The sequence below is a fragment of the Leucoraja erinacea genome, chromosome 5 (genome assembly GCF_028641065.1).
Source record: "Leucoraja erinacea ecotype New England chromosome 5, Leri_hhj_1, whole genome shotgun sequence".
Classification (NCBI taxonomy): Eukaryota; Metazoa; Chordata; class Chondrichthyes; order Rajiformes; family Rajidae; genus Leucoraja; species Leucoraja erinaceus.
This window is the reverse complement of record NC_073381.1, coordinates 16,259,418-16,284,947: the sequence shown is the minus strand read 5'-3', so window position 1 is coordinate 16,284,947 and position 25,530 is coordinate 16,259,418. Positions and strand designations below refer to the sequence as shown.

The window sequence follows — 25,530 nt, the reverse complement described above, 5'->3', positions numbered from 1 at the left end:
CTAGGTGGGCACAGTGCTCCTGCTGCGAGCGGCCGGCCACCAGGATGTTGTCCAGGTAAACAAATCGAGGTCGTGACAAACCTCGTCCATTAGGCGTTCAAAGGCCTGCGCAGCGTTCTTGAGGCCGAACGGCATCCGCGTGAACTCATAAAGTTCAAATGGCGTGATGATCGCCGTCTTGGGTACATCATCCGGGTGGACCAAGATCTGGTTATAACACCGTACCAGATCCATTTTTGAAAATATTGTGGCCCCAGCCAAATGGGCGGTGAAATGCTGGATGTGGGGTACGGGGTATCGATCCGCTGTTGTTGCGGCGTTCAGCTGTCAGTAATCCCCGCAAGGTTGCCAGCCCCCGCTTGCCTTAGGGACCATGTGGAGTGGGGACGCCCATGGGCTGCTTGAAGGGCGGACGATCCCCAAGGCCTCCATCGTGCGGAATTCCTGCCGTGCCAGACGCAGTTTATCCGGTGGCAGTCGGCGTGCTCGTGCGTGGAGAGGTGGGCCGGTAGTCAGGATAAAATGTACCACTCCGTAACTGGGGGCCGATGACCGAAACTGTGGGTTCAGGATGTCCGGGAACGCGGCCAAGATCCGTGCAAAGCGGGAGTCCACGGACATCAGGGGCCGTCCCACCGGTTGATCCAAACGCAACGTGATCGGCTCCATCGTAGCGTCGTTGACCAAGCGCCGACGCCTGACATCCACCATGAGGGAATGCGCCCGGAGGAAGTCGGCCCCGAGCAATGGCTGGGAGACATCAGCAATGGTGAACCGCCATGAGAAATGGCAGGAGCCGAACACGATCGGAACAATGCGCGCTCCATACGTGCGGATAGGGCTGTCATTCACCGCGGTGAGGACGGGTCCCCGCTTACCGGAACGAATGTCGTCCAGCGAAGGGGGCAGGACGCTGAGCTCCGCTCCAGTATCAACGAGGAAGCGGGTCCCGGAGCGCCGATCCCAGGCGAAGAGGCGGTGAATTTGGCCGGCTGCCGCGGGGACTATTGGCAGCCGGCCCAGGCATTTCCCGGGAACGTGCACGGCTGGCGGCATTGTGGTGCTGCAGCACCCCAGCGCTGATGGTAGTAGCACCAGCTCCTCATGTTAGTGGTACTTGGAGCTTGCCGGCTCCTGTTGGTGGTGCCCGTTAGCTGAAGATGGATGTAGGCCGGCAGCAGATGGAGGTAGGTGTACTCGAACATCAGGCACGGCGTGTGCCCATCCAGGAGAGCCACCATCTCCTTTAGGAAGCTTGATGGCCGTCGGTCGCCTAGGCCCTCCATATGAAGGAGCCTTGCAGCACGCTCCATCCTACTTAGTCCATAAATCTGGAGCGGGAGCTCCTTAAGGCCGAGATATTTATCGGTGTCCGTCGGGGCTGCGAGGGAAGTCCGTGACCTCCTCGACCTTGTCCTGGACAAGGGCCCACACCAGGTAATAGAGGCGGGTGGCATCGACCGTGATGCCCCGCAGGTTGAACTGGGCCTCTACCTGCTGGAACCAGATGTGCGGCCGGGTGGTCCAGAAGTTGGGCAATTTTACCGAGACCGCGTCCAGAGACACGGCCTGGCCGGCCTGTGAGGAGGTAAGGCGTTCTTCTTTCTCCATCATGACGACAATGGAGCGTCAGGGTCACCAATGTAGTGCGTGGGTCTCAAAAAGGAAGAGAGTAGTCAAGTATTTTGAGAGGCACCTTTAATTATGTTCCTCCCGGTTGTAGGGAAGTCCAAACGAGAGAAAGATGGCACCCAAACCCCTGCCTTTAAACCCTCTGGTTAAGGGCCGCCTCCGGACTGAACCACTCCCGTGCCGAGGGGTTTGGCAGCTATAATGGTGCGACCCTTGGGAGCCGCCACAATATGCAACATACGACATTTCGTGTACAACTGCTTTTTTTAAAAAACTTTAACCTATAATAGAAAAAGAGAAAAGAGAAAGAAGAGAAGAGTGAGGATAGTAGTGAAGTGGAGTCCGCAGTAGTTGGCGTTAAATGAATGATGATGTTTAAGTAGACTGCGTGCTTGAAAATGTGAAAAAAAAAGAAGAAAAAAAGGCCCCAAAGAGAAGAGGGCCTTAAGAAAAGAAAAGAAATAAGCAAAGAATCCAAAAAAGGTAAAGCTAAACCAAAAAGAAATGGAATGTGTCTAATTCATAATGATTCACACCCCTCACCTAGTTCTAAAACAATTACTTTCCAGGTTGTGTTGCACCATATTACACTTGTAACAAATCAATGAAAGGTGACCATATTCTTAAGAATTGCTCTTGTTTTCCTGCTAGAATGAGTCTCATTTCCTCATGATTAACTCCATAACAGGTCAATATGAACATTAACTAAACTAATTAGGATTAAAGCCCTATATAAAAGTTTAATTCTCAAGTAAGTAAGCCTAACTTACTTCGCTGATGAGAACAGGTCTTTATCTATAAACAATATATTGTGGCGGCTCCTAAGGGTCGTGCCATTATACTGCCGAACCCCTCGGCACAGGAGTGGCGCAGTCCGGAGGCGGTCCTTAGCCGGAGGGTATAAAAGGCAGGGTTTGGGTGCCATCTTTTCCTGGTTTCGTCTTCCCCTGAACCGGGAGGAATTAAAGTAAAGTGCTTCTCAAACTTCAGACTACTTGCCTCATTTTGAGACCCACGCACTACAATATCTTGAATGATTTAATGGGGATGAAATGTTTTTAAATATCTAATTTAATAATAAATTGATGAATCAGTATGGGGAAAATGGGTAAGAGACTAATCAGATTCACGTCACTAGGATTTTGTTTCCTGTAAGATTTTCAAAAATGAAGATCTATTGAATAGTTAACATTTTTTTTTTGTTATTGCAAGCTAAAAATACTAAATACTCTACATTACACAGGCTAATGGAGTTTTGTTGCACAATTGTTAATAGAAGTGATTTCTTACCATTTTCAATGGCCTTTAATGTACTTAATGTAGTTATAGAAACTTGCAAAATTCTTAAGGGGTTGGACAGGCTAGATGCAGGAAGATTGTTCCCGATGTTGGGGAAGTCCAGGACAAGGGGTCACAGTTTAAGGATAAAGGGGAAATCCTTTAGGACTGAGATGAGAAAACCATTTTTCACACAGAGAGTGGTGAAACTCTGGAACTCTCTGCCACAGATTCAGATTCAGATTCAGATTCAGATTCAACTTTAATTGTCATTGTCAGTGTACAGTACAGAGACAACGAAATGCATTTAGCATCTCCCTGGAAGAGCGACATAGCATATGATTTGAATAAATATTTACATTAGCGTATATACAGACATAGTGTTTTTCCTGTGGGAGGAGTGTCCGGGGGGGGTGATTGGCAGTCACCGAGGTACGTTGTTGAGTAGAGTGACAGCCGCCGGGAAGAAGCTGTTCCTGGACCTGCTGGACCGGCAACAGAGAGACCTGTTGCGCCTCCCGGATGGTAGGAGGGTAAACAGTCCATGGTTGTGGTGAGAGCAGTCCTTGGCGATGCTGAGCGCCCTCCGCAGACAACGCTTGCTTTGGACAGACTCAATGGAGGGGAGCGAGGAACCGGTGATGCGTTGGGCAATTTTCACCACCCTCTGCACTGCCTTCCGGTCGGAGACAGAGCAGTTGCCATACCATACTGTGATGCAGTTGGTAAGGATGCTCTCGATGGTGCAGCGGCAGCGGTGCAGACCAGGATCTGAAGGTAGTTGAGGCCAGTTCATTGGCTATATTTAAGAGGGAGTTAGATGTGGCCCTTGTGGCTAAAGGGATCAGGGGGTATGGAGAGAAGGCAGGTACAGGATACTGAGTTGGATGATTAGCCATGATCATATTGAATGGCGGTGCAGGCTCGAAGGGCCGAATGGCCTACTCCTGCACCTATTTTCTATGTTTCTATGTTAAGAGACAATGGTGTGGGAGGTGACATAAATTGCTTTTTTTCCCCAAAGATTTATTTCTCTAAGGAAGTATTTTTTCTGCTTGGCAATTTTCAAACAAAATGTCAAGTGCTTCACCAATTCACAATCAAAATCATGTTATAACTAATTCAACCTGTGTAATGCTAATAATATCTCATTAATCCGTGACATCCTATTGATTTATGGAAACACAGGTTACAGCAGAGTTACATTGTCAGATGGTGTTGCACGAGGTGAGTCAGAGAAGTTACATTTTAATGACATATTTATAGAATATTTATTATGCAATCATATTTTCAATCACATGTGGCAGCAGAAGTGTGATAGGACAATAGTAAGACTTGCAGTAAGATTTGCACAAATTAAAGTACATAGAGGTACTTACAACAATTGGAATTTCACAAGCAGTTTCTCGCTGATTTTGTTCTGGGTCACAGTAAATCCTTAATTTTTGGACGTCAAACTGCAATCAACGTGTTAAACAAAAATAGCAATTATAATGTTTTCCTTAATAAATTAAGGACATTTTTCTTCAGTACTTTAGTGATTGAGAAAAAGTTCAACTTACTGGTACAGTTGCTTCTTTGTCAAAGTACTTTCCAATCTGAGTTTTTCCACTGATGAAGATACCAAGAATAGGTTTTAGTTGCCTACTCTCAATTAATTTATCGTCTAAATACAATGTAGCATCTCTCTCTGTTACTAGGACTCGCAAAAGGTGCCATTCTTCATCAAACAGAGCCTGGAGCAAAATAAATAGAAATAAATTGGGAGCATTAATGTATTTTTAGTTTGGAAGTTTTTTCTCTCTTCATACCATAACATCAGAAAGCAGTCTACTTTGATCATTAAATTCAATTAGCAGGAATATCACCCGCATATTCATTCTTTCAAGTGATAAATTAATCTGTTAAAAGTAATTCATTAGATAGTCAATTACATAAAAATTAAAAATAAAGGAATTCCCTGAATTGCGGGTGACGTGACAGTTCATGTAGTAACAATAAATGTATTAGATAGAGTACTGGCCAAGTTAGTGCAAAATATGGAACAGGTTTTCTTTTGGCTAGTTAGCAAAATTAATTTCTGATAGAATCTGCTGTTACATCATTACTTTGGCGATATGAGTAACAATTCATAAAAATTCTAACACAGCATTTTTAAAGTCGTTACTGGTTCTTATCTTGTTCTTGGAGGACATGTCTGCATTATAACATTGCAGCCTACCACGCTTCGTGCATCACTGAATCACTGAGCCACATGCATCTTTAAACATGAATGTCAAAAATATGTAGAGTATGCACTGGTGCCAATTATCCTCAGGCAACCTTTAGATGAGGCTGCCTGCAAAATTTGGATGTAGACAAAAATGCTGGAGAAACTCAGCGGTTGAGGCAGCATCTATTTCCTCTCACTGCAAAATTTGATTCTTCTTTCCACCCAAAAGACTGTTTGAGTCACCCACAGGAACCCAGTTCTGAACTGCAGGAAGGAATAGAAATGAAGGAAACATCCAATCTTCCACATTTAAATGGATCTTTCACTACTTGCAGAGATGAGGAGAAAGTAAGCTGGAAGAGACCTGCTGCTTTCTGTTGCTGAAAGGAGGAGCTGTAAAGATTGCAGAAATGTGTGCTCTGAGACAAAGACTTTCAAGACTTCAATTTTTTTTTCCAACCACTATGGGAATCTTCCAAGCCTTCCATTGGTACCAGATTCAGGAGGATAGGCAAGTCTACATTGCTAGAGGAGTCAGGAGGAGTACGATGAGAAGGCCTCTGGGTAGATCCTAAAAAAAAGGTATATCCTACAAGTTTCCCCGGAATAATTCTCATTTTACCACATGTACTTAGAAACAATGATTTTCAAAATAACTGGTCACTGACAAGCAAAGTTTAATCCATAAAGCCCTGTCTGAATAATTCTACCTATGGAGGTGAAGATAATCTTAACACTGACAATTTCTAGGTCATTGCAAAAGTGACTATTCATACATGCAATGTGTGTTGCCTTCTGCTAAATGTACAATATGATTGAGCCTCTCTATTCAAGCAGAAGAGATATCACCTTCATCATGACCAGGGTTCAGCTAGCATCATGGCATAAGGATTTACCAGAAACTAGGTTTCAAATGCTGATGGAGTGACATAATACAAAAGGCATTTTTTTGCACCAGATTTGACTATCAACCTGCTTTGAAACAAAAAATAAATGATTGACCCTCTCAAAATAATTTAATAGTTAAATATAAGAATCCACAAAACTTAAATGAATTGTTCCCATTATGATGTAAAAGTGTTAAACTGACAGATGGCTCTTAGGAATGTGGAGTATCCCCTGACCTCTAAGTTTTCATTCCTATGCAGGATACTGCAGACGCAAGATCCAGACCAAAGCATAAACGTCCTAGCTTTAGAGGGCACTTTTCTATTTTATCTATCAGTTGAACACTTAAATCCACAGTTAAAACACCAGCGAATGTGTTTTCAACAGTATGAGATTCCACCACAATGTTCATGCTTACACATGTGAAGCTTCTTTCCATGTGCTTCTACGCAGCGGCGGTGGAAAGCATCTTGTCCGGGAACATTACCATCTGGTTTGGGAATTGCTCTGCCAAGGACAAGAAGGCTCTGCAGAGAGTAGTGCGTTCGGCCGAACGCACTATGGGAACTTCACTCACCCCCCCTGCAGGAACTATACAACAGGAGGTGCAACTCCAGAGCAAACAAAATCATGGGAGACCCCTTCCACCCCTGCAACGGACTGTTCCAGCTGCTACGGACAGGCAAACGCCTCCGTTGCCATGCGGTGAGAACGGAGAGGTTGAGAAGGAGTTTCTTCCCAGAGGCAATTCGGACTGTAAACGCCTATCTCACCAGGGACTAACTCTACAGAACGTTTTTCCTTCCATTATTTATTATTTATTATGTAAAAGAATATGTGTGTTATGATTGTGTTTATAATTTGTTTGGTTGTTTTGTTGTTTGTCTTTTGCACAAAAGTCCGCGAGCATTGCCACTTTCCTTTCACTGCACATCTCGTATGTGTATGTGACAAATAAACTTGACTTGACTTGACTTGATGAGAGGTGAAATATTACCTGCAAATTGCTGTACCATCAAAATGAACAAAAGACGCAGATGCTGGAAAATTAATTTTAAACAGTTAATGCTCAAACGCTCAGTAGGTTCTCAGTACCATATAAAGGGAATTTGATAGGGTCTTGAAAGGGAATGATTTGTTGTTCATCCCTAATTTCCTCTGAAATGAAGAAGCAGTTAAGTGCCAAACTCATTAGTGGGTCAGGAGTCACATAGATATAAGTAATGAAGACAAATTTCCGTCCCTGAAGGATATTTGTGAGCCAGATTGTTTTTTATGATATTGAATATATTCATAGTTGCCATTAGCGTGACTAACATTTTTCAATTTCCAAACTTAATTATTTGAATATATATTCTCCAGGTGCCATCATGTGATTTAGTTAGTTAGCATCCGCCTTTCTGCGAAAGATGATGGTGCGGCTTTGATGTTGTCCTGTTTGGAGAGGGGAGGGTACAGGAACCTGAAATCGGTTACATCCAGGTTCAGGAACAGCTTCTTCCCCACAGCCATCAGGCTATTAAACTTGCAAACAAACAGACTCTGAACTGTACCAGCCTATTGCACTTTAGCTGCTTATTTATGTGCATATTGAACTGAACTGTTCTGTATTTTTGCTTGCAATGTTCTGTTGTGCTGCAGCAAGCAAGAATTTCATTGTCCTACCTGGGACACATGACAATAAACTCTCTTGACTTGACTTGACTTGAATCGTTCATCTATAGATACATTTCCCACTTGGTTGACTGGGCATATCCTTGAGAGTCAGACTCTCCCACAGCTTCCACAGGTGAAGTTGTCTCTGGTCGTTGGATTGGGGACTGTGTTGCTGCTGCCAATGATCAGTTTGTGGCGTTGGCAACTGGCCTCCAGGTTCTTGAACCATATAGAAACATAGAAACATAGAAAGTAGGTGCGAGAGCAGACCACCAGGTCCATCGAGCCCGCACCGCCATTCGCTCATGGCTGAACACTAAACAGACATACTTACCCACAAACAGTAGACACAAGACACAGAACACAAGACACTACCCTCCCCTTTATACCGCTATCACCCCTCTCCACCCCAAGAACCTCGTGATCTCCTGGGGGAGGCAAAAAAACGGATAAAAACCCAGGTCCAATTCGGGAAAAAAATCCGGGAAATTCCTCTCCGACCCCAATCTAGGCGATCGACACTTGTCCAGGAGATCACTCAGGTCTTACTATACTAACCATACCTAGGTCCATATCCCTGCCCTCTCCCCGTAGCCCCTTATCCCCTTGGCAGCTAAAAAACCATCTATTTTAGTCTTAAATATATTTAAAGTTTCTGCTTCCACTGCTCCCTGGGGCAGTGAATTCCATAAATTAACCACCCTCTGGGTGAAGAAGTTCTTCCTCATCTCAGTTTTAAAAGAGCCCCCCTTATTCTGCAACTATGTCCCCTAGTTCTAGTTTCCCCGATCATTGGGAACATCCTCGGTGCATCCACCCGATCAAGGCCCCTCACGATCTTATATGTTTCAATGAGATCGCCTCTCATTCTTCTAAACTCCAAAGAGTAGAGTTCCAGCCTACTTAACCTTTCCTCATATGTCAATCCCCTCATTGCAGGAATTAATCTTGTAAACCTTCGCTGCACTGCCTCCAGGGCTAGTACATCCTTTCTTAAGTATGGACCCCAGAACTGTACACAGTATTCCAAATGTGGTCTCACTAATACTGTGTACAGCTGCAGCAAGACCTCCGTTTTTTTATACTCAATCCCCCTAGCAATACAGGCCAAAACTCCATTGGCCTTCCTGATTGCTTGCTGCACCTGCATACTAACTTTCAGTGATTCATGTACTAATACCCCTAGATCCCTTTGCGTTGCATTACAACGCAGCTCCTCCTCATTTAGAAAATAACTTGCCCTATCATTTTTTTTCCCAAAGTGAATGACTTCACATTTATTAGTATTAAATTTCATCTGCCAAGTTGTTGCCCACTCACCTAGCTTATCTATATCCTTTTGCAGACTCTTCCTATTCTCCTCATCCCCTACTTTTCCTCCCATTTTTGTATCGTCCGCAAATTTTGATATATTACACTTGGTTCCCTCCTCCAAATCATTTATATAAATTGTGAACAACTGGGGTCCCAGCACCGACCCTTGCGGAACCCCGCTAGTTACCGGTTGCCATCCCGAGTATGAACCATTTATCCCCACTCTCTGCTTCCTATTTGTTAGCCAATCCTCTACCCATGCTAATATAATACCGCCAATCCCATAATTTTTTATTTTTAGCAATAGTCTCTTATGTGGCACCTTGTCAAAAGCCTTTTGGAAGTCCAAGTATACCACATCCACCGGTTCCCCTTTATCCACCCGGGTTGTTACTTCCTCAAAGAATTCGAGCAGATTCGTTAAACAGGACTTCCCCTTCACAAAACCATGTTGGTTCTGTCCGATGAAGTCATGTTTATCCAAGTGCCCCGTTAGTGTTTCTTTAATAATTGTCTCTAACATTTTACCCACCACCGATGTTAGACTAACCGGTCTATAGTTACCCGCCTTCTGTTTACTTCCTTTTTTAAATATAGGTGTTACATTGGCCATTTTCCAATCCACTGGGACCGTTCCTGCCTCCAGGGAGTTTTGGAAAATTATCACCAATGCATCCACAATCCCCACCGCTATCTCCCTCAAGACCCTTGGATGTAATCCATCAGGCCCAGGGGATTTATCCTCCTTCAGTCTCATTAATTTCCCTAATACCACCTCCTTGGTGATCTTAATAGTATTTAGCTCCTCCATTCCTACCGCCCCCTGTTTATCCAGCGTTGGAATATTTTTTGTGTCTTCTATGGTGAAGACTGATACAAAATACTCGTTTAATGCCTTTGCCATTTCCATGTTCCCCACCAACAACTCTCCAGTCTCACCCTCCAATGGACCAACGTTCACCTTAGCCACCCTTTTTCTTTTTATATAGCTATAAAAACTCTTACTATTTTTTATGTTGTTCGCTAAATTCCTTTCATAGTCTATTTTCCCCGTCTTAATTAATCTCTTAGTTATTTTTTGCTGACCTTTAAATGCTTCCCAATCCTCTACCCTCCCACTATCTCTGGCTACCTTATATGCCCTTGCCTTCAGCCGAATACTATCCTTTATAGTTTTACTGAGCCATGGCTGACTGTTCTTACCCTTACCCCTTTTTTTCTTCATAGGAATAAATTTTTCTTGAAGGTTATACAGTATACCCTTAAACGTACACCACTGCTCATGTACCGTCTTATTCTTGAGTCTGCTATCCCAGTCAACTTTGATCAGCTCAGTCCTCATACCTTCATAATCCCCCTAATTTAGACTAAGCACCCTAGCCTGAGTTTCAACCTGCTCCCCTTCTATTTGAATATGGAATTCGACCATATTGTGGTCACTTGTTCCCAACGAGTCCCTAACTATGACATTTTTAATTAATCCTGCTTCATTACACAGGACCAGATCCAAGATTGCCTCCCCCCTTGTCGGTTCTGTGACATACTGTTCTAGGAACCCGTCTCTAATACATTCTATAAACTCTTCCTCTAGTCTACCCTGCCCAGTTTGGTTAGCCCAATTAATATGAAAATTGAAGTCCCCCATGATTACAGCAGTTCCCTTTTTACATGCGTCAACTATTTGCAGATTTATGTTCTGACTAACAGCGTCACAGCTATTTGGAGGTCTATAAATCATATGCTGTTGTGGTGCTTCATACCCACCCGGAGGTCCTTTCTCCACCACCCCCCCCCCCCCCCCCCCCCGATCTTCTGCAACCGCTTCCCAGTTGTCAGTATCAATGTTAATGTTTGTCATATCTCCTTTAATCATATCCTTGTAGCAAAACTTTGGTCTTCCTCTTGGCCTCAGTGCATTGGTGACCACATTTTTGGGGATGCGTCAATTTTCCATCCTGTGTACATGTGCAAACCAGGGGATAAAAGCTGGAGTAACTCAGCGGGACAAGCACCATCTCTGGATAGAAGGAATGGGCGACATTCCGGGGTGAGACCCTTCTTCAAACTGGTTAGGGATAAGCGAAACGAGAGATATAGACGATGATGTCGAGAGATAAAGAACAATGAATGAAAGATATGCAAAAAAGTAACAATGATAAAGGAAACATACCATTGTTAGCTGTTTGTTGGGTGTAAATGAGAAGCTAGTGCAACTTGGGTGCGGGGAGGGTTGGAGAGAGAGGAAAGCCCGGGGCTACCTGAAGTTAGAGAAATCAATATTCATACCACTGGGCTGTAAGCTGCCTAAAAGAAATATGAGATGCCGTTTCTCCAATTTAGCCTCAATCTGACAATGGAGGAGACCTAGGACAGAAAGGCCTGTGTGGGAATGGGAAAGAGAATTAAAGTGTCCAGCAACCGGGAGATCGGGTTGGTTCAGGCGGACTGAGCGAAGGTGTTCAGTGAAACGATCGCCCAGTCTACGTTTGGTCTCACCGATGTACAGTATAAATTCCACATCTTGAACAATGAATACAGTAAATGAGATTGGAGTAGGGGCAAGTAAACCACAGAATCGAGGAAGGAAGTAACGTGACAGGTGTTGCATCCTAGTTAAGAGGAAAGTTGGACCCTTGAAGACTGAACCAGTTGAATTTATTATGGGGAACAAGGAAATGGCGGACAAGTTGAACAGGTACTTTGGATCTGTCTTCACTGCGGAGGACACAAACAATCTTCCTGATGTACTAACCAGAGGATCTGGGGTGACAGACGAACTGAAGGAAATCCACATTAGGCAGGAAATGGTGTTGGGTAGACTGATAGGACTGAAGGCTGCTAAATCCCCAGGGCCTGATGGTTTGCATCCCAGGGTACTTAAGGAAGTAGCTCTAGAAATTGTGGATGAATTGGTTATCATTTTCCAATGTTCTGTAGATTCAGGATCAGTTCCTATGGATAGGAGGGTAGCTAATGTTATCTCACTTTTTAATAAAGGCAGGAGAGAGAAAACAGGGAATTATAGATGTTAGCCTGACATCAGGGGTGGGGTAGATGCTGAAGTCAATTATAAAATATGAAATAGCAACATATTTGGATAGCGGTAGCAGGATCGGTTCGAGCAGGCATGGATTTACGAAGGGGAAATCATGCTTGACTAATTATCTGTAATTCTTTGAGAATGTAACTAGGAAAATGGACAAGGGATGTAGTCCCACATAGGAGATTAGTGGGCAAAACATAGTATTGGGGCTAGGGTACTGACATGGATAGAAAATTGGTTGGCAGACAGGAAACAAAGAGTAGGGATTAACGGGTCCCTTTTAGAATGACAGGCAGTGACTAATGGGGTACCGCAAGGCTCGGTGCTGGGACCGTAGCTATTTACATTATACATTCATGATTTAGATGAAGGGATCAAAAGTAACATTAGCAAATTAGCAGATGACACAAAGCTGGGTGGCAGTGTGAACTGTGAGGAGGATACTATGAGGATGCAGGGTGACTTGGACAGGTTGGGTGAGTGTAGATGCATGGCAGGTGCAGTTAAATTCAGATTCAGATTCAGTAGATGCATGGCAGAGACAACGAAATGCATTGGATTGTGGATAATGTGGATAAATATGAGATTATCCACTTTGGTGGCAAAAACAGGAAGGCAGATTATTATCTGAATGGTGTCAAATTGGGAAAAGGTGAAGTACAACGGGATCTGGGGGTCCTTCATCAGTCACTGAAAGTAAGCATGCAGTTACAGCAGGCAGTGAAGAAAGTGAATGGCATGTTGGCCTTCATAACAAGAGGAGTTGAGTATGGGAGCAAAGAGGTAATTCTGCAGTTATACAGGGCCCTTGTGAGACCACACCTGGAGTATCTTGTGCAGATTTGGTCTCCAAATTTGAGGAAGAACATTCTTGCTATTGAGGGAGTGCAGTGTAGGTTCACGAGGATAATTCCCAGGATGGCAGGACTGTCATATGTTGATAGAATGGTGCAGCTGGGCTTGTACACTCTGGAGTTTAGGAGGATGAGGGGGATCTTATTGAAACATATAAGATTATTAAGGGCTTGGACAAGCTCAGTGCAGGAAACATGTTTCCAATGTTGGGAGAGTCCAGACCAGGGGCTACAGTTTAAGAATAAGAGTAAGCCACTTAGAACGGAGATGAGGAAAAACCTTTTCACACAGAGGGTTGTGAATCTGTGGAACACCCGTTCCCTAAAGAATGGAACACCTCATCTTGGGTGCAGATTCGACGAAGACAGAGGAATTGGGAGTAGGGGATAGAGTCTTTGCAGGAAACAGGGTGGGAAGAAGTGTAGTTGAGATAGTTGTGGTAGTCAGTGGGTTTGTAATAGACGTCAGTTAATAGTCTATTTCCTGTGATATCAAGAAAGGGGAGGGAGGTGTCGGAGATGGTCCAAGTAAATTTGAGTGCAGCATGGAGATTGGTGGTGAAGTTGATGAAGTCCATGAGTGCTGCATGGGTGCAGGAGGTAGCACCGATGCAGTCGTCAATGTAATGGAGATAGAGTTCGGGGACAGGGTCAGTGTACGCCTGGAACAGGGATTGTTCAACGTACCCTACAAAGAGGCAGGCACAGCTGGGGCCTGCGCGGGTGCCTATAGCTACGCCTTGGTCTTGGAAGAAGTGGAAGGAGTTGACACGAGTTGCTTCTGCTTGAGGATCGCAGGGATGCCAGGCATGTTGGTCCTGGGTCCAGGGAGAGGGTCGATTCATCGTGTATTTTGTCCTGCCAAGAAACTCCCAGGATGCAACGAAGACAGCTGAAATAAATATTATTTGGTTACCGTTCTTGATGTAGGTAAGTCGTCCAAGCTTCACCTCTGCACAGCAATGTGCTCAAGATGAATATTTTGTGGACAGTTATCTTGGTCTTGTTCGTGAATTTCTTATTCTGCCATGCCCACTTGGTTAACCTCCCAAAAGTGATCACTGCCTTTCCTGTACTTGAATTGATTTCCTCATCCAGAAAGAGGTTATCAATCACTGTAGATCCTGTGAATCTGTTGACAGTTTACAGCGGAGCTGTATTTAGGATTTTTTTTTTGATTGAGCTCACATTAATAGTTCATTGTCTCAGAACTCTGGCTGCTTGTCATGACATTAACCACTGGACATTGTAACTAGTTGTAACTAGTTGTTCATGTTAGGGCAGCACAGTGGCCAACCGAACATCAACAACTCTACTGCCCTGGTAGAACTGCTGCCTCACTGTGCCAGAGACTTGTGTTCAATGCTGACTTCAGATGTGTGGAGGCTTCACGTTCTCTCTGTGATCACTTTGGTTTCCCCTGAATGTTCCGGTTTTCTGCAACATGCTAAAGACACGTGGGTTTGCAGAATAATAGGCAACTGTAAAATAAAGTTGCCCCAAATGTGTAGAGAGTGATTGAGAAAGTCTGATAACACAGAACTAGTGTGAACAGGTGATGGACTGTCAGCATGGACACGGCGGGCCAAAGGTTCGGCTTCTGGGCTGCATCTCTAAATATCTCTAAATATCCACATGCAAATGGCTTTGGTTTATTTTCTGGAATTGATCATCTACAAGATAATAAAATTCTGAAAAAGAGATGTCAATAAAATAAATGGTAGTTTCATTTATACATACAAGTGGCCCACAACAAATAAAATATTTTTTTACCTTTATACGTGCTGAAGTGAAGGTCACAGACTGCGTATCATTCACTACTTGAGTTGTATGAAAAATTACTGTTTTGTCTTCGCCATTCAGTGTAACAGCAGTTTGAATTGTACCATCTAAAGATAAGATTCGCCACAAATCCCATTTTTCTTTTGTTGTGGGTCTCTTGAATCGTAATGTGGATACAAAGACATAGGAAGGTGGAAGGCCATCAGGAAAGATATCACTGTAATCAAAATCCTTGTTTTGTAAATAAGAGAAAACTCCATAAAAATCTTAGCATTGTTGTTTGTAAAAATACAAGGAAATTATTTTGTTATAAGTAGATTCTGAAAATTAATACCTTGTTTTTTCTGTTAAATCATCCTCTGCGGTAACCCTGTAACCTCTTTTGCCATGATAAGAGCCTTCAATTCTAAGGGCTTTTTTCCTAATATCTAATCCAACAAGGATATCAAATCCCTTTTCATCCCGAGATGCCACAGGTATTCTTGTGGGGCAGACAGTTTCTGAAAAGAACAGTAATTTTTTTTCTCTTAAAGGTCACAAATATACTATAAATAGACATATTGGATAATATCTAGAGTGTGGCAGGACAATGTTACATCAAAATACACTTTTCGATTATAATTGTTAGGTTAAATAGTTAAAGAGATGTTTAATATTTGACCAATTTTCAATATGAAATCTCAAGAAAGTTAACTGTACACCAAGCAAGAGCTCAAGACTAGTTAATTTTAACGCTGTGTCACTTGGTTCTGGAAATGAGCCAATAGACAATAGACAATAAGTGCAGGAGTAGGCCATTTGGCCATTCGAGCCAGCACCACCATTCAATGTGATCATGGCTGATCATCCACAATCAGTACTCCGTTCCTGCCTTCTCCCCATATCCCCTGACTCCGCTATCTTTAAGAGCTCTAACTAACTCTCTCTTAAAAGCATCCAGACAACTGGCCTCCACCGCCTTCTGAGGCAGAGAATTCCACAGACTCACAACTCTCTGGGTGAAAATGTTTTTCCTCAACTCCATTCTAAATGGCTTAAACCCCTGTCTCACCGTGCGAGTCCACCCACGAGTGACCCAGAGTTAAAAACAAATCAAACTCGTGGTAATCACGTAGAATTAACGAGGCGGGAACGTCGGAACTCGCGGACGTAACTTAGCGACTCGTAACGCTAACAACGTACTCGGGAAACTTTTTAACTCGTAAAAATTTTTCAACATGTTGAAAGATTTCCACGAGTCAAATTTACTCTTGAAGGAAATATTTGAAACTTTCAAACCGTACTACGTAATACCGTAGTTGCCTGTGAGTTTACCGTAGTGACTCGCGAGTAACTCGTAGATTTGCCCTGAGTGCCAGAAGTGAAATGTTGAAGATTAGTCAGATGTTAATGGAAAATTTTACAGTGATCTAACAATTCACTGCTTAAGGAGCAAAAAGCACTCACCGGAGATCTGAGAAACAGTGGCAAAAAGAATGAACCATGCAGTGTGGGGAAAGCCGCATTGTGAGAGTTAATTAGTTCCCTTCAGAAATTTAACTTTTCACATTGAAACCCATGAATCCTTTTTAGGTTAATGCACATTTTATAGAGAAGCAGATATATGGGACAGGTGTCCCGTCTCAGGATTTATATCCGACAAATTAACATCAGTTATTGAAGGCTGATGCGTTTATACAGGGGATTTTCTCAGGCATCACTTTCCACCCAGTCTGTCCGTGTTAGAGATTATAAATGGGAAGGAACTGCAGATGCAGGTTTAATCCGAAGAAGGGTCATGACCTGAAACGTCACCTATTCCTTCTCTCCAGAGATGCCGTCTCTCCCGCTGGGTTACTCTAGCTTCTTGATAAATGAATCGTTGGAAGCTCCTTGTTGCTATTCAGAGTTTTAAGTGTATTTGTACTAACCCGTGCAATATGCTTGCCAAAGATAGGAGGCGTTCAGTGGGGAAGTTCACAAAATAAGTTCACAAGTTCACGAAGGAACTGCAGATGCTGGAAAATCGAAGGTAGACAAAAGTGCTGGGGAAACTCAGCGGGTTCGGCAGCATCTATGGAGTGAAGGAAATAGGCAATGTTTCGGGCTGAAACCCTTCTTCAGTCTGAAGAAGGGTTTCGGCCCAAAACGTTGCCTATTTCCTTCGCTCCATAGATGCTGCCGCACTCGCAAATATGTTCACAAGCTGCATTGGTAATTAAGACCACAATTATTTTTGTGTGTTATGTGAAATAAATTAATTTCAGGTTCTTTACATCACAAGTATTCTCCTAAAAAGTTGGAAGAGAATGGGCTAATTGGGGACAGTCAACATGGCGTTGGCAGCAGCAAGTCATATCTTTTAGAAACATAGAAACATAGAAATTAGGTGCAGGAGTAGGCCATTCGGCCCTTCGAGCCTGCACAGCCATTCAATATGATCATGGCTGATCATCCAACTCAGTATCCCGTACCTGCCTTCTCTCCATACCCCCTGATCCCCTTAGCCATAAGGGCCACATCTAACTCCCTCTTAAATATAGCCAATGAACTGGCCTCAACTACCCTCTGTGGCAGAGAGTTCCAGAGATTCACCACTCTCTGTGTTTTAAACTTGACTGAGTTGTTTGAGGAGGTGGCGAAGGTGATCGATGAGGGCAGTGATGTTGTCTGTGTGGATTTTGTAGAAACATTTTATAAAATCTCTCATGGTAGGCTGATCCAGAAGATTAAAGAGCCTGTCCCATTTACGTGTGTGTGTTCTAGGCACGCAAATTATGCGATCTCGACGTCGCGTTGAGGCGCTCGGGCATGGTGTGGCCACGTGGTGCTGGTCCCACTGAGAGGCGCGGAGGGGTATGGAGTTGTGCGCGTTATCGCGCGGCGCTCCGAATTTTTGTAGCAAACAAAATCTTCATGCACCACTGGCCTGTCGCGTAAATGACGGCCAAAGTGGGACAGGCCCAAGACCCTGGCGCGGCGCAACGTCTCACCTCCAACAGCAGCAGAAGCCGGCAAAAGATCGCCAAGCTCGGCCTGGGGCTCACGGCCGTTGCGGTCCGGATCCGCCTCCACTTCTACTCCCAGAGCGGGGCCAAGAAAATTAAAGATAGACTCAAAATGCTGGAGTAACTCTGCGGGAACAGCTGCATCTCTGGAGAGAAGGAATGGATGACGTTTCGGGTCAAGACCCTTCTTTCAGACTGAAGAAGGGTCTCGACCCGAAACATCACCCATTGCTTCTCTCCAGAGATGCTGCCGACCCCGCTGAGTTACTCCTGCATTTTGTGTACATCTTCAAATGACATCACGTGCTCCAGATGGCTGTGCAGATGCATGAAGTCGCGCGCGACCTTCGCGGGACTGTCGCGCCTCAACGAGACCACGGCACGTAAGGACACGTAAGTGAGACAGGGGCTTAAGATGCACATAATTCATGGTGACTTGATAGTTTGGATTCAGAATTGGTTTACTCATAGAAGAAGAGGGATGTAGTGTAATGCCCCTGTCCCACTTAAGAAACCTGAACGGAAACCTCTGGAGACTTTACGCCCCACCCAAGGTTTCTGTGCGGTTCCCGGAGGTTGCACGTGGTTGCCGGAGGTTGCAGGTAGTGGAAGCACGTAGGGAGACTGACAAAAAACCTCCGGGAACCACACGGAAACCTTGGGTGGGGCGCAAAGTCTCCAGAGGTTTCCGTTCAGGTTTCCTAAGTGGGACAGGGGCATAAAGGTGTTATTCTGGCTGGAGGTCTGTGACCAGAGAGTTCTGCAAGGATCTATGCTGGTACCTCTGTTTGTTATATATATAAACAACTTGGGCAGAAATGAAAGTTGATTGATTAGTAAGTTTGCAAATGATTCCAAAGTTAGTGGAGTTGCGGGCAGCGATGAAGGCTGTAAAAATATCATAATCATAATTATAATCATAATCATACTTTATTAGCCAAGTATGTTTTGCAACAAACGAGAAATTAGATTTGCCATACAGTCAAACCAATAAAAAGCAACAGAATACACAAAATATATTTTAACATAAACATCCACCACAGTGACTCCTCCACTGTGATGGAAGGCGAAAAAAAGTTCAATATCTTCCCTTCTTTGTTCTCCCACGGTCAGGGGCCTCGAGCTTTCCGTTGACAGGGTGATCTTGACTCCTGTAGCTGGCAGTCGGGCCTTTCGTGTTGGAGCGATCAAGCTCCTGCATCAGGGGAGAATATCAGCTCCCCCGCGCCAGGTGATCGAACCATGGGTTGGGGCTGGTCGAAAGCTTCTGCGTCATTTGGAGCTTCCCGACATCGGTCTCTACCCGAGACTGCGAGCTCCTCGATGGTGAAAACCGTTGGAGCGTTGATCCCAGGCAAGGGATTGCAGGCTCCGATGTTAAGTCCACGTCAGCATGGTGGGGCTTAAAGTCAGTCCCAAGTAAGGCCTCCAGCTCCATGATGTTAGGCCGCAGAGCAACCGGAGATATGATCCGGAAAACAACCGCATCTCCGGCAAGGTAAGAGCTTGAAAAAAGTTTCCCCCGACCCCCTCCCCTATCCCCCACATAGAACAAACCAGAGAACTTTAACACATACTTTTAAAACACACTAAAAATAACAAAAAAAAGACGAAAAGCCAGACACACTGTTGGCGAGGCTGCCATCGTGCGGCATCCCCTTGGTGGTACAATGGTGGTATACAGTGAGATATAGATCAGCTGCAAAAATGTTGCACTTTGGGAGGTTGAATGTAAAATCTCTGGGGCGGAAATCGCTATCAAAACATAGGAGGGACACAATTTGAGAGGGACACCATTTCTTGGTGGCCGCGCACACGCGCACACACACACGCAAAGCTTTGGAGGCTTCAGCCGTGGGCCCTGTGCTGTGGATGGTAACATCGGGAGCTGACCTGGTTGGTGACCAACTCCAAACTCCAGCAACAGCAGCTTAGTCCGCCCCGAATCGTGGGGCTTGATTGGGGATGGGGGGGGGAGGAGAGAGAGAGGAAAAAAGTACTAAATAACGTGAGTGACCATGAATGAGGGACTTACCTGCAATCCAGCCAGGAAACCCATTCAAACCCGAAACCCTTAATGACCTGACCCGTTTAAATCCGATACCCATTTAAATCTTTCCCATCCACCAATACATCCAATTAGTTCAAATGGTAATTGCCCTCGCATCAGACAACTTTAAGGAATTTGCCATGAATACCTTCAGTAATACTTGAAGGTCAAAACACAATTGGTGACACATTATGTTAATACGATGTTAATAGTGTAATTTAACAAGTGCTTAATCGTGACTCCCCCACTGTCTCACGGAAAGCAGAGATTTTAATAGTTTTGTTTCACCGAAATTCAATATCCGGATTACAAAACATGTCCCCCCACCTCTCAAAACATGGGAGCGAAGCTCTCTTTAAGATCAGAGAGGCAATGTTTAAAGGAGAGGCGCAGGGCAAATCTTTTTTACACATGGAGTGGTAGACGCCTGGAATGTGCTGTCTGGAGAGGAGGTGTAGGCAGATATGATAGCGGCATTTAAGAAGTGTTTAGAAATGCAGGGAATTGGGAGATTTGTGTCACGTGCAGGCAGTGAATATTATTTTAACCTGGCATCAAGTTCTGCATGGTCATTCTGGCAAAGGGTCTGTTCCTGTGCTGTATGTACTGTTCTATGTGTGAAAGACTAAATAAAAATATGCAGAAAGTCCACCTGGTTTTAGGCTTTATCTTAAAAATATTTAAATAAACTAACACCAAAAATTACCACCTTATGAATAAAAATGATTTACTTCCTTATTTTTGAATTTTTTAAATATGTTTATCACAAAAGAAACTAATGAACATATGCTGTGTCCATTTGAATTCTACCCTATTTTGTTTCAAATTTCAATGGCTGGAACGCGTAGGCCTTATGGATTGTATAACAGATTAATTAACATATTATCAATGTCGCAGCTGACCCATTGTTATTCTCAAGTAGTGCAGTGCATACATTTCCATTTTAGTGCTTTGTTACAAGTGTAGCAACACTTCACTTTAAAATAATATGACTGTAAACTGAAGGAATTAAGTAAGTTTAAAAAAAGATTGTATTTACCTTCACAAAGTTTCTGTTTCATTATTTCTCTAATTCTGGATATTCCAGTGTAATCCTTCACATGGAAAACATAAGTGGATGATGGCTTATTGGCAATTGTTTGAAGTTCTGTGTCTTCTATTTCCTGACCAACTCCAATTGCAAATAATATAATTTTCTTTTTCCTTGCTGCTTCTGCTGATTCCTTCACATCATCCTGGGATCTTCCATCCGTAAGTACAATTGCTACTTTGGTAACGGCATTAACAGCCCTGGTTGAGGTAGCAAACACATTATCAACTCCAAATGTTATGGCTTTTCCCGTTCTGGTGTTTCCACCCCTATATAAGATTGTTTCCATTGCTTCCATCAAGTCTTCATTGGACCTATGTTGTTCCAATAGGATTTCTAGCACAGGATCATCACTATATTGTACAACACCAACTTGTGTAAATGAAGTCCCTATTTCAAAACTGCTGGATATGTTAATAATCCAGTTTTTGACTATTTCAAAATTATCTGGTCCGACACTGAAGGAACCATCCAAAATAAAAACTAGGTCATTTGGAGCAGTTCTGCAGCCTAGAAGAAAAAGAAATATATAACTACTAAAAATAAATAAAATGCATATTCTGCAGTACAGAATCAACATTATGAATTTCACAATAATTTTACAGTAATTTTTAAGATTTGAAGTTTTACACAGTTGTTAACTAAAAGATTACACCTGGTTTATATATTATAACTATGCTGGTTGGCCATAGTAGATGTGAATTTCTAAACTGAAAATCGCAAATCTTTTTTGAAAAACATATAATCAGGCATTTCGTACTTTCAAAATCTTAAAACCTTTACAGTAATACTCAAAATTAAGGTTTACAAGTATAAATCAAGATTAGAGAGGATCTATAACATAGATCCTCTCTAAAGAAGGGTCTCTGAAGAAGGGACTCGACCCAAAACGTCACCCATTCCTTCTCTACAGAGATGCTACCTGTCCCGCTGAGTTACTCCAACTTTTTGTGTCTATCTTCATATATAACAAAGAAACTGATTGGCATTCATAAAGGTACATTAATAGACTAGTAATGGTCAATGATTATTTTTCTAAAGGGTCATTATTACAATATTCCATAGTACACAATGCCCAAGGACATTGTGTTTCACTGAATTGGTCTTGTGTTCTCAAAGGCTTTTCTTGCCAGCATTGTAGACCAGGCAAAAGAAATAGTCTGTTTAAGAAGGAACTGCAGATGCTGGAAAATCGAAGGTAGACAAAAATGCTGGAGAAACTCAGCGGGTGAGGCAGCATCTATGGAGCGAAGGAAATAGGCAACGTTTCGGGCCGAAACCCTTCTTCAGACTCAGACCAGTCTCATCCGCTTAGTTTCCCCAGCATTTTTGTCTACCCAAAGAAACAGTCTGTTCATCAGCCATTAATTCTGTTTCTGGAGTTGGTTTGTGGGAGGACTTTTAGCAGCAGATTGGGAAGGGACGTGGGATAGGTGGGGGATTGTGAAAGACTGCAGAAATCAGGTGGGTATCTGAGAGCAGTGTGGAATGGAGATGTTGCAGGGCTGCAATTCAGTTGGGCAAATGGCATAGTGCTGGGGACACAGGGCCAGTTAGTGGATTGGTGGAGTTAAAAGTTGGGGGACTTGAGGGAAAGACCCCACAATAGGAAAGTATTTGACGTGAACAAAGTCTACATGAGAAGGTATCTAAATACCACAAACTGAGAACTTTTTGACATTATCTATCACAACTGCACAACTGCTTCTACATTTTCATTATCTGTAGGAATTGTTTATGCCATCTTCTTATATCAGTCAAAATCAAGCAGATCAATTCTTGGAAGAGAAAACCTGACAAGTTGCATTTAGGGGAAGAAACAAATTCCAGTGGCAAGTGAGGGTCAGCACTATACTGAAGTTTGGGAGAGTGGGAAAGGTGCTGATGCTGCATAGAATAGGATGGATAGAAGAGAAATTGGGGTTAGAGCATTAGGGAGTAGTCAAAGGTTGGGCGTGCAATGGAGACAGATGGAGACATTAAATAAGGGCTGATGTCTGGGATACCAGTCCAGGTACATGATTGGAATGGCAATGGTGATTGGGGGAGGTTGGGTTGTTGGCTCGATATGTAATAGGCAGCCTTTGAATATTGCCATATTGAGACAATAACCCAACCTCACCCTATCATCATTGCCATTCCAATCATGTATCTGAACTGGTAGGATATTGCCAAGTAAGTTGCTGGGCAAGGTTGCTGAAAGAAAACACCAAGGGAAATACTTAAAGGACAACCTACCTACATTGTAATATCTCAGACTCCATGACTGTGAACTAGGTAAGTCAAACATTCCTCAAATATCCAGTTGCACCCTGCTTCATTCAGAATATGTCCTGGAAGTCATAATACTATTTTAACACAGATGTGCACTGCAGCCATTTGAGGACTTCACATGCTTGGTGGTTTCCATGTCTTCTATACATTGAGAGGCCAGATTGAATTTGTAGAAGTGAGGTACAACAAATGAAATGTAAACTGGTTTTAAATAAAATTAAATTGCATTTTTCCAACTAATTTTTCTGACAAGGTATGATTGCAAAGTGTAAGAGGCATTTAGACAACACATGGGCAGGCAGTGAATAAAATGATGCAAAGTGTAAGAGGCATTTAGACAACCACATGGACAGGCAGATGGGATTATTTAGACTGGTATCATAGTTGTGGCAGACATGGTGGCTGAAGGACCTGTTTCTATGCTAGGTTAAAATGTTTTTCTTTCAGTGCAGAATTTTAAAATTATATGATGGTTCATAAACAGAGAGCAAATATTTCCAGTTGTGAGATTCCAACTAAAGGGACCAACAATATAAGGGCCTAAAAAAAATCCAAAAGGGAATTCAAGAGAAACTTAACATAAACAATTGGAATAATATGGAACTTTCATCTGTACAGGATACTTGAGGTGAAAGGCACGTGCCTTTAAGGGAAATTAGTTAAGAAAAACTAGATAAATGCATGAGGGAAATGGAATTAAGATAAAGAGACACGCATAGTTGAGGTCAAATGAAGAAAACTTTCCAGAAGAATGGAGACGAGGAAACACTTTTTCTCACAGAGAGTTGTGAGTCTGTGGAATTCTCTGCGGCAGAGGGCAGTGGAGGCAGGTTCTCTGGATTCTTTCAAGGGAGAGCTAGATAGAGATCTTAAAAATAGCGGAGTCAAGGGATATGGGGAGAAGGCAGGAACGGGGTACTGATTGGGGATGATCAGCCATGATCACATTAAATGGTGGTGCTGGCTCGAAGGGCCGAATGGCCTACTCCTGCACCTATTGTCTTTGTCTAATAAACACTGGAACAGGATATCTGTTCAAAATGGTTTGTTCCTATGCTGTTTGTTCTTCGCTGTTCTATGTAATTATGTATTTGAATAAAAAACACGGATCAGTGGTTTGCCCTGATCTTCTATCACTACACCACTATCAACAAGGCTTCCATTGAATATTATTGAATCCATTGTGGCATGTTGGCCAAGAAATTTAAGACAATTTTGTTTGCATCAATGTCAAGAATATAACAGATACAAGTATAAATGTTTCTGTTGTTGTGCCCGGGATTGTAGTAACAATGAGCACAACCCAGGTAAGGACAAAGAAAAGAATCTCTCCTATTTTATTACTAATATGAAGATTTGCTCAGCCATATTAGATACACTTGCTGCACTCCTTTGACATTTTTCTCTATGTGCTATAATTAGTTGAGGTTCAAAATGTAAGAACACGTTCTCTACAATTTTCGTATAATTATAACATAATGGCCATACTTAATCCTGCTTAACAAAAATATTGCTCCTTGGTTTGATTAAAGTTCCTTTCCAGAGTTTATCTCTATGAGGCCGCTGAGATGGATATGTAGGACGTGCCAAACAATAGTCTTTTCCTGGGGACCTATGATCTTTAGGAATTTGATTGTGATAGCCAACAAAAAATTTAATATGTTGTTCGTTGGCATGCATGCAAACATATTGGAAAACGATACACTTCTAGCTTAGAAATTTCTTCTTATTTGAACAAAAAAAGATGAGGCCTCCAGATGCATAATTTATTCTTAAAAATAGTGGCCAATGTACTCAAGCTGCAAATATAATAAAATAGTTCTGCTTTAAATTCACATCAGGTCTGTTGTTATCTTAAAAGAAGAGAAATAGGATATCTCTTGTAATATTTTTGATGTGAAGGTCTGGTTTTGTAAATCAGATGAAACAGTGAGGTAAACCAAGTCAGCAAATTAGTGCATTGGGAGAGAAAGGCAGCAGGAATGCACGGCAGACAAGTTTTAAGCTTTTAGACTGAGGCTGCTGAAGTTCCTCTCAGAAGAAGAAAGAGACCATGATAACAATCTTCTTTCTTGAGTCAGGTACTGATGCTGTTGCTGGCCTGTCACCTGCTCGGGAAGCCCTTTTTGCAATGCACAGATGCAGGCCTCACAGATATTGTGAGACACAAAGCATAAAGGTGTTTTGCTGTTACCAGTCTCATTCATGAATGCGACAATAAATTCAGAATAAAAAGAAAATATTGAGTTCTTACTGGATCTTACGTCATCGTCCATAGCTGTACTGACTTCTTGTAGCAGCAGAAATAGAAAACTTTGCAGGACAAAATTCATGTTTTTTTATGTTCAATACCACATCATATGTTTTTAAAGTAGCTGTCCAGATGCACATTAAAAACTGAAATGAAGAAAAATGGCAAGTACTATGCAGTTTATATTCACATGAAGTAGCATCATAAATGTTCTTTCAT

At 42.9% G+C, this 25,530-nt stretch overlaps 1 protein-coding gene across 1 annotated transcript; it reads right to left on the bottom strand.

Annotated features, from left to right (window-relative positions):
* LOC129696865 (collagen alpha-1(XXI) chain-like) lies at window positions 1-25,329 on the bottom strand. The gene is made up of 7 exons (XM_055634938.1): window positions 25,325-25,329; window positions 20,736-21,322; window positions 14,994-15,159; window positions 14,651-14,876; window positions 4,473-4,646; window positions 4,290-4,367; window positions 1-207 (listed from the first exon to the last, which is right to left on the bottom strand). Exons 1-7 carry the CDS (start codon window positions 25,327-25,329, stop codon window positions 1-3), a joined length of 1,443 nt encoding a protein of 480 aa, XP_055490913.1.
* Window positions 25,330-25,530: the final 201 nt, after the last annotated feature.